Below are 10,580 nucleotides of genomic sequence, written 5' to 3' on the forward strand. Positions count from 1 at the left end.
ATTTTTCATCAGAGAACAGATTTTCTATATTGCACCTTTGTTTTTGGTTTTGCTCATGCTCTGTGTTTTAAAAGGGCCCAGTTTAGTGGAATGTCTCCTTCCCCTTTCCCTGTTTGATCCAAGTTATCAATGCAAATCCAAATGAATCCTTCCCTGTACTGATGAAAAAGCAATCACCTTTTCAATCAGCTCTGCACTCGTGCAAAAGGGGATCAAAAGTAAAAAGTTAATTTATCGTTTTTGGTTTGTGCTCTGCTGCCATATTTAAAAAAATATCCAAGACATTCTGAGAAGATGTGAGTAGATTGACGCAACATTTATGGCATTTACTTTTTAGAAACAGAAGGTTGGTGCTTTCTAACAACACCTGTCACTACCTGTCGAAAAAGTGGTGTCATATTGATGTGCTGCTCCACAGTGGTGTGGAGTTGATCTGCTGGGAGGTTTTCAGATGTTGATGTCTACTGCATAATTAAAGGACTGCACAGCATTTAATAACGGGAATGGCTGGATTGGTTTCTCGTTTCTGCCGTGCCTCCAAGACCCTGAAACTGCAGGAAAATAAAAGTAAATGTCTAATTTCTACCCCAGTTATTGGACAGGGTGCATCCTTCTGCATCCACATTAATTACCATCCTTGTGTCACTTCTTCCATTCATCAGCATCATAGTGTGTTAACAACACGATGCCTGTCTGGAAACTACATATTCATATAACTGTCTCACATGGTTTGGTACATCAGTGACATCATGATGTGTCCTTTCCTCTGTCTGTAAGGATTGTTTCTTTCAGTTATGAAAATGCACTGCTGTCCAGTTACTTCTTACCCTGCATTCAATTTATGCATCACTTTACCATGGCAAGTGAGTGTCTGCGTGATGGAGGAAAAAAAGAAATCACACAATTAAAATCATTAAATCCTTTACAGTTGTGTGGCAGTTGTCTTTGTTCACACATGGGTCATTACTTAGTGCCTGCTTTGCCACACTGACTTAATGATTTGTTAATTATTTTTATCCACATAATAAGGTCAGGTGTGAGTTTCACAGAAATATTCATCATTAGGATTTTTAAATTAATGTCTTTATGTCCAGCAGGTGGCGCCAATTGTATACAAGAAAATCAGGCTAAGTGTAAATTTATGTATTCTTAGGTTTAATCTCATGAACAAAATAATGTAACTATTAGTAAGTAACAGTTCATTTCGGACATGCAAGTAGCAAATAAACAAAATAATCATACAGTAGTAGACAGACATAAAAAAACAGGTTACTAAAGGAAGCATGAAAACTGAAAACAACATAATGATTTGATTCACATGTCCAAAAAGGAGTGGGAGGAAGTACAAACTTAATTATTCCCATTCCTTCTCCATAAATTAATAATAGCCAATCATGTAGCTCCCCATCAGTATAAAGCTGTACAATAATTAATTCCCCCAGACCTAATATATTAAATTAATTACCATTAATATTTGTCTTACAGCGAGATATAAAATGATTACAAAAATACTTAGAAAATAAAACTTCAAAATTCAAAAAATAATGTCAACTTTATATCCTTATCCAATCATGACAGATGTGTTTTGCTGTGTCAAACTATGCATATATACACAAACTATGTACATATACATACTCACACATACAAATACATACACAAAGTAGTACATATATGAATAAATAAAGAGTAAACACCTGCTGATAGTCAAACACCTTCTTTACTCAGGTACCTCAACTATGTCTGTAACCACAGGAAGACATGCATTTTACATCTGCTTATAAGGACTAGTCTAACCCAGGTAAGTATCTTTCAGATGTTTCCACAGATGAAAACATCTAAGGTGACAGTTGGAGACATTAAACCACTAAGTCCTTCCATTCACCTTTGATTTTCTAAAGTCTGAAGAAGCTCAGAGGGTGGTTCTGGAAAAAGTTAATTTAAACTGGCCGTTGTTTTTCTGCTTCTATGGAACATTTAAAGGTCAATCCACCCAAATCACACCACCACAAAAACGTATCTAGTCATGCAGATCGTTTTTTTTAATTTAGTTATTTGTCCAGGTCTTTATGTATGGTTTATCCTTCTGGGGATTATCTTAAGACATAGAGACACTGTTTCTGGAAGGAGACTTGACGCCTCAAAATGTATTGCATTACACTGCTATTCCTTTTTTTCAGTGCATGCCTGTTTTAAATGGTGGAGGAAATTTTCAGGTCTTATACATAAGTATAAGTAGCAATGCAGTGTAAAAATACTGTGATAGAACTAAAGAAAAATCCTGCATCCAAAGGAGAAAGCACCAAAATATTTTACAGCAAATATACTTGAAGTACCAAAAGTAAAAGAAGACCTACTCATTAAAGTGCTGAATGGCCCATCTCAGAATCATAACCTATATATTATATCACTGTGATACATTAATGTGTGCATCGAATTTATGTTGCAACTTTAAAGATGGGGCTATTGTAATCACTTTATATACTGCTGGGTAGCTTAACCTAATATATATATATATATATATATATATATATATATATATATATATATATATATATATATATATATATATATATATATACACATACATATACACACACATATACCGTAAAACTTTAATTAATAGCCCGGGCTTTTATTTGCTTAAATCACTGAAACTAACAGGCCTATATTTGGGAAAGGCCTTTAATTCCTTTCACAAAACTTTTGCTCAGCAAAGATGGAAAATACTATCAAATTGTTTATTTAAAGCGTGTGAATATTATTTGTGTATAAAATAGGTTTCACATAATATATTAATTATATGCCTTATGGAATTTGAAGGTTACAACACCCGACAAACTGACACAACACTTTATCCTGTTAAAACAATACTCACAGCTTGGATTAATTTTTTTTTATCAAAAAACCCTTTTGATTCTTTGATCCGAGGACCCACTTTTATACATCTGAAGAACTCCTATAAAAAATGAACTGCTTGCCAAACAGACCAGACCTCTAACTGAGACAGGCCTTTAATTGTCAAAATGTGTAGCCTCACCAGGCTAGTAAAAGGGACTGACTAGTTTGTTAAAGGGAATATTTTAATGTCATAATATTTGTCCTGTAATACCATTTTGGGCTGCCTCTTTAACATGTGGCCAGGGAAAACAGACACTCATTTACAGTTATTTTACTTTATTATTTTTATTGTTATTATTGCTACTTTATTTTTATTTTTGCTATTGATCCAATGAACTAATAAACAAATATTCACTTCTATCGAACTGGGATGAAAGTTGAAAGCAGAGATTGATCTTAAAACCTGGCCTTTTTAAGGCAAAATGTGAGAAAATAATGTTTGAGTGAAATGACCCTTTAACTTCCTTCATCACCCGTGTTGTGTTCACGTTCTACGGAATATCAGATGTCAGGCAACACAACCGTTAATCTCGTAGTTACTTTTACACCCAAAATTGCAGTGTATCCAACTTGGAATAACATAACACGACGTACAAGACAAACAAGTCAGTCACTTAGGGCACGATAATGCAAATTATTTAACTTTATTTAATAAAAATACACATAGGTTTCACGAAAGAAACGTCGGTCAACCCTGTTCAAACTTAACTTAAACGTCACACTAGCTCTTCGCGTAACGCCTCCTCCATCATATCAGTGGTTTACTACAGGTTATTAACTATTTTAGATATATATATAAATGTATACCAATCAAAATATAGGTTAACGTTTACGTTTGGGGTGATGGGCGGGGGGTTATAAATATTTTAGCCGCATCAGGAGGAGGCAGAAGGGGAGGAGGCTGATACCTATGGCTGATTAATGTTTGGTCGCACAGGATCTAACGAAACGGCGGTGTAACGTTAACGGACAAGGTCAGTAACATTGTCATGTGTCCATGCGTGCATGAATATTCCGTTTTAGGTAGGCTACTTTTGATGAGGGTTGTCTCATAACTTTTGTTCACAGCAGGTGTTCTCTGGAAAGTTTCACAATGCGTCACAAACACATGGTGGTTTTAAATGTGCCTTAACTGTAACGGATATTTTGTGGTCTGTCTCAAGAGAACAAACCAAAGTATAATTTACATGTGAACTTAAATGACAGTTACTATCAGGTAATAAAGGTTATATCCGGTCACCACCAACACTTATTGATTATCACTGGCGCTGAAAACAATTTTATATAATCACTAACTAGTGAGTAAAGAGCAACATTTGGCCGCCTGCAGTGGACTAACAGTCTGAAGGGTCTGCGCTATTTAAAGCCTGGCAGCTATGTTGGACACACAGCTTCATGTTGAACTAATGTGGTGAAACAGGTGGAGGAGGCTGTGTGCTGCAATAACATGCCAAGGCTGTTAATGTAGGGAATGTGAACACAATGTAATGTAGTTAACGTAATTAAGGCAAACCTATCCTCTCCAAATCATACTTGTTCAGTTTTCCAGTACAAGAAAATCAGTGATAACTTTGTCTTCTACTGTACTTATCAGTTGCCACGTGTTATGGTAATGTGTTGTATCTGAATTTGGATATAGTTTTTGCTGTGAGTTCAGCGGTTCAGTAGAAGGACTTTTTAAATGGTAAAATAATTAAAATTCATGTATTTTTTTCTTATGTTTCTATACCTTTTGTTCTCTTTACAATTCTTTCCCTGCCTCCTCTCTGCAGTGCAAAGATGAAGCTAACGGAAATAGCTCTGTTGTGTCTGTCCCTTCTTTTGGTTCATATTCATTTATCATCGGCCAAGAAAGGAGGAGGGTTTGGGAAATTAAATATCTTTAAGAAGACCCCCAAAAAGAATAATCTGGACACTAAGTCTAAACAGCCTAAACAAACCGAACGATTCAACCAAGGAAGCTACCCTCGGCAACCCAGCCAACCAGGAGGTTACCCAAACCAAGGGAGTTACCCAAATCAAGGGGGTTACCCTCAGCAACCAGGCCGACCAGGGGGTTACCCAAACCAAGGAAGTTACCCTAACCAAGGAGGTTACCCGAATCAAGGGGGTTACCCTAATCAAGGGGGTTACCCTCAGCAACCAGGCAGACCAGGGGGTTACCCTAATCAAGGAGGCTACCCTAATCAAGGAGGCTACCCTAATCAAGGGGGTTACCCTCAGCAACCAGGCAGACCAGGGGGTTACCCTAACCAAGGAGGTTACCCTAATCAAGGGGGTTACCCTCAGCAACCAGGCAGACCAGGGGGTTACCCTAACCAAGGAGGTTACCCAAACCAAGGTGGTTACCCCCAGCAGCCAGGATACCCAGCTGGGGGCTATCCAGCTGGTGGTTACCCAGCGCAAGGCTACCCATACGGAGGAGGTTATGGCGGCTTTGGTGGCCATGGCGGTTATGGAGGGTATCCAGGTGGATACATGAACTACAACCCAAACAACAAAGTCCTGAGTCCTCACTATGGTGGCAGCTTTGGATATGGGGGTTATGGCAGTAGGGGTGGCTCTCCCTTCTCCCACTCAGTTCAGGCAATGGGTATGTATCCCTCCGATAAATCCAGAGGGTTTGGGCGCAGTGCCGTAATGGCAGCAGCTGGAGGGGCTGTGGCAGGGATGGCTCTGGGCTATGGGCTAGGAAGATTTCCCCGTCCTCCCTTCCAATTTCATAGCCCCCAGGAGGAGTATTACTACAATCACTACATGTACAGGAAATATGGTACTAAATCTACTGATACCAATGACTACAGCAGAGACTATACGTTCAGCAAGCCCCCTGAGCCCTATGATCGCTTCATGGACTCCTGCATGAAGAGAACAGACCTTCTGCCAGCGCCAAAGAACAAACCAGCTGCCACTACTACAACTACAACTACAACCATTACAACTACTTCTGTAGCTAACACAACTACTTCTGCAGCTAACACAACTACTTCTGCAGCTAACACAACTACTTCTGTAACTAACACAACTACTGCTGCCCCAGACTCTGGCATTGGCAATAACACAACAAAGAGCAACAGCACTGCAGCAGAAAGCCCAACCACTGCACCTTCAACTCCACATCCTCTTATTAAGTCTGAAGCCAATCCAAAGCCTCCTGCTTCACAGCCTCTCAGACAAGCTGCTACTGATGATGATAATGATGATACAGTCAGCATTGTGGAGATTGGCTATCCAGCACTGATTGAGCAGATGAAGGCCAGGAAATGTGTAGAGCTGTACATGGTGTACTCTGAGAAGTACTTGAAGAAAAAGACAGAGTCCAGCATCACTGATGGGTTGCAGAGACTGGAGATGGGCTTGCAAGGGCTCTTAGCTGTGGCCACAAGTACTACACTGATGCTACTGAATAGCAACATGCTAATGCCGCTGTACTGAGGCCTTCAGTGACAGTTAGGGTGCTTTCAGACCTAGAGTTGTCTTGCTTTGGTCGGAATCAGGGACTAATTTTGTCATAAAGTTGCATAATTGCCTAGAGTTGGTTCGTGTTCTCACAGCAGCATTAACAAGCAGACCAGATAAAATGCTTTGTGCAAGAAAGCTGCTCTTTATTGGTCAGAATTTCCATGCGGGGAAAAATCCAGGAAGTAAACAAAATGTTGAAGAAGAGTACACTTGCGACACTTTTTAATGTCACAATGGAAGGACAACTATGCAGGTTGATTTCATTGTGTATTATATTACTTGCATTTTTCATTTTAGTCAAACCATACAGTTTGAAAACGAGGCATGACTGCAACTAGAAAACAATGTTTTGATGCATTGGATGTGCTGAATGCGCATATTAAGGCAGTACAGGAGGAGGTGCATATTAATAATCCTCCAGGACTTTAACATACTCATGTTTAACCCAAACAAAGCATAGTGCGATTGCAGTTGGTTCAGATCGAGGTGGGAACACGTTCTCACCACCAACGAACCGCACCAAAGTTGGTTTGTAACCAGACCAAGACCACCCCTTCAAGAAGGTCTCGGTCTGGTTGTTTTGGTGCGCACCTGAGTGCGATAGCTGTGTTCACACCTGCTCAAACCAACTGCGCTAAGGGGGCAAATGAATTTGAGTTTGATTGAACCGAACCAAACAAGGCAGGTATGAAAGCACCCTTAAAGTGAAATGGACAAATATAGAAACACGGTGTACAACAAAGAATGTGTTAAAAATATTAAGTAAGCAGCGTGGCTCTAGAGATGAAAGTAGCAGTTGGTCGGTCCACCACCTCAGTCCAGACTGAAATTATCTCAACTACTGGATGAATTGCCATGAGATTTTGTAGTGATATTCATGGGGGATGAATCCTGATGACACAAGGTCAGCACTTTGGAAAGATTGTCATAATGAATTGTAATAACTCTCCTGATTTTTCATTTCTTGCCATCATCAGTTAGTTTATTTGTCCAAGACTTTGGTTCATGACCAAATACCTTCGAAACGAACAACATCCTCAGTCTCATTCTTACTTTGTCTTTAGTTCCAATCAGCTGACTTCAGCATGCTAACATTAGCATTTAGCTAAAAGCACCACTGTGCCTAAAAACAGCCCCACGGGCCCATGCATATACTGTAGCAGGAGACTGAGTCTTGTTTTATTTATTCAAGCCAACCATCCAGTGTCAGTGGCTTAGGGGATTAGTTTGCACCCTGGGGTTGGTCCAGGCTCTGTCATGGCGATGATCTGTGTAAATAAACAGCTCCGCAATAACAGAGATGATATATACTAATTGTGTTAATTTGAGGGGGCTGATGTTGGAGACAAGATGGTACAAGGATAGTCCAAAGAGGAAAGGAGTGCACATTATATTAAAGTATGCAGTGAATATTAGGGTATTAATAATATTAATGCTTTAGACAAGAGAAGATTTACATTGTAAGTATAAGAGTAGTAAACCAATATATTAATATGAAAATGTTGCATTATTATCCTAAGAAAGCAACTATTACAACAACATATAACTCATTATTAGTGGCTTATTTGCTCTGATGTATTAAACATGTCTGCTTTTTATTTTAAGAAACATGAGGTTCTGGGTTCACAGAATTATTGATCCCAGAAACTTTAACATCGGACTTTCAATGGCAAACAGGTGGAGTCAGCTGCATTCAAGAATGTAAGAGTGTGCTGAACCATACCTTTCAAGAGCCCATTAATGTCTGTGAAAATGCCTTGCACTCTCTGCTTTTATGACAGAAACATATTAACGCCAGAGACTCAAGCAAATGAGAGCCTTTGAGTCTAACAGCAAATGGCTAAAAGATTTACTGTAGTCTGCCTCGTGTCAGAGAGTCTCATTTCACAATTTACATTAAAAATGAATGAAACTGCCATTTTGTATACTTGGAAGTGTAAGCTTTGGTATGTGGCGTTTGTCTTTTCTGAGGGTCTCTGCAAATTAAAATATGCACACACCATAATGCAAGAAGTGGAGTTTTTGTCATTAGGTTACAAAAATAAATAGTTAAATTATTTAAAAACCCTACAGATCTCTGCTAGAAAAAATGTATGAATTTGTATTTATATTTAGTCTTTATTTTTAATCTATAATGCACGTTTGAGAAACTTTATACATGTATAGTAGAATTTGGAGAAAGACCCATGGGGACGGGGAAGTTGTGCTACTTCTTTATGTCTGTAACTGTCTTTGTCATGACAGTAGAGCTGTGTTATATGAGGTATGATGTTATTAAGATAAGGTCAGACAGTTTTTGTTAAAAAAATGTTTTTGTTATTACGCTCTGTTTTGCTTATTTAACTGTCATTGCCCTGATATCTACATGTGTTGTGATATTGACAGCAGTTATTACTTCATGTGTACCTGAAAGTTGTGTCGAAAATAAATTGAAAAACAAAACAACAAAAAAACTACGGATGTGGCAGATTAAGTTTTGTAATGTTTAAAATCTTTGCCTCTTGAATAACTGAAGTCTTGGGACTCTTTCCATTAGTATCTGATATTTTTTACAACACTGTGAAACATAATGGTCAAACTGGATCCTATATGAATTTATTTTATTTATTTAATGTTTATTTGTATAGGTACAAGTAGCATACATCAGTGCGACACACCGCAGTATTTATAGCCTAAACTAATTTGCAATGCCTGTCCCTAGCTGGGCCTTAAAATACAAAAGACTCAGCAACAAGAACAAGTGACAGTGCAAAGTACAAACAACAACAAAAAGTACAGACAGAACAATACAAGACACAAACTGAAACGACGACGGTCACGCCCACATTTTTCGTATGACAGATTAATAAATCCCTTAAAGAATGTCTGGTCTCCTAAACAACTTAAAAATAGTGTACTGGAATGTCTCCCAATTTGATAATGTATATCTTTTTTCACAATATAAAATAGTTAAAGAAAACTCTATAGCAGAGATGTCAAACTCATTCTAGTTCATGGGCCTTATTATATATATTATTCAGCCATTTTTCATTTTCTTTTAGTGTAAAGAAGTAAGAGTACATTTTAAAGATATGTATCTGTTTAATAGCAGATGATGAACAGCCTGAGATATCTTAACAAAAAAAGGGCAATTACAACAATATGTCTCAGTTTTTCCACATTCAGTCTACGGCTTGCTGTCATTACATTTTCCCATATATTTCTACCATCTATTTCTGGAGCTGCTGGTTGACAATATTTTGCACAATAATCAATATATTTAAATATGACCACACTAAGTATTTATTGTATTTTCAGAGAGCTGTGTTCTGGTCAGGGTGGAAAAGCCTTTGAAGCAGCATTTTACATGGTGTAAGATACTTATTTGACTTGTTCCTGAAAGCTGCACCTCTTAGCCTTCACAAATGCGTCAGTATTAGATGAGCAAAGTCATCTAGGGGGTCAGATTGGACCCTTGGGTGGGCCGGTTTTGGCCCTCAGGCCGTATGTTTGACACCCCTGCTCTATAGCAACACGCTGTTTAAAAAATAATGAGGAAAGAAGGTCTTAAGTTATGCTGTTTAACTGCTTTAAACCCACAGTACTCTTTATGTCTTTAGATCTGCAAGTACATACACCTATCAGTCAAAACATTAAAACCACTGACAGGTGACGAGAACAAGATTAACCATCTTGTTACAATGCAGTGCTCTGTTCTGCTGACATTCATGCGGATACCTCCTGACATGCCCCACACACTTAAACATCAGTGCAGACCAGGCACCCCCCCTCATGGCAGCAGCACTCCCCAGTAGCATTGGCCCCCCAGCAGGACAATGCACCATGTCACACCACAAAAACTGCTCACGAATGACCCGAGGAACATGACAGAGACCTCAAAGCATTGACCTGGCCTCCAAATTCCCCAAATCCCAGTCTGATCAAACATCTGTGGGACATGCTGTTACCCCACCTCACAACCCACAGGACCCAAAAGATCTGAAGCCAACGCCCTGGTGCCAGGCACCAAAGGACACCCCCTAGAGGTCCTGTGCTCATGCCTTGACAGGTCAGAGCCAAGTCTGGTCCAAGGAGGACGATCAGGTTGGGATCTTGGGTATTTGGAGGCCAGGTCAACACCTTGAGCTCTTTGTCCTGTTCCTTGGGTCATTCTTGAGCAGTTTTTGTGGTGTGGCATGGTGCATTGTCCTGCTGGGGGGTCACTGCCATCGACCATGCCG

At 39.1% G+C, this 10,580-nt stretch overlaps 1 protein-coding gene across 2 annotated transcripts; it reads left to right on the forward strand.

The window, feature by feature from the left end:
* The first annotated feature begins 3,420 nt into the window (after window positions 1–3,420).
* Window positions 3,421–8,816, forward strand: LOC117252296 (uncharacterized). Of its 2 annotated transcripts, XM_078170612.1 has the most exons (3): window positions 3,421–3,872; window positions 4,671–5,110; window positions 5,159–8,816. In XM_078170612.1, exons 2-3 carry the CDS (start codon window positions 4,678–4,680, stop codon window positions 6,331–6,333), a joined length of 1,608 nt encoding a protein of 535 aa, XP_078026738.1. In that variant the 5' UTR covers window positions 3,421–3,872; window positions 4,671–4,677; the 3' UTR covers window positions 6,334–8,816. The 2 variants fall into 2 exon arrangements, with proteins under 2 accessions (XP_078026738.1, XP_033474966.2); XM_033619075.2 differs by having other exon boundaries at window positions 3,422–3,872; window positions 4,671–8,816.
* The last annotated feature ends 1,764 nt before the right edge of the window (window positions 8,817–10,580 follow it).

This window comes from Epinephelus lanceolatus, chromosome 9 (genome assembly GCF_041903045.1).
Source record: "Epinephelus lanceolatus isolate andai-2023 chromosome 9, ASM4190304v1, whole genome shotgun sequence".
Lineage (NCBI taxonomy): Eukaryota > Metazoa > Chordata > Actinopteri > Perciformes > Serranidae > Epinephelus > Epinephelus lanceolatus.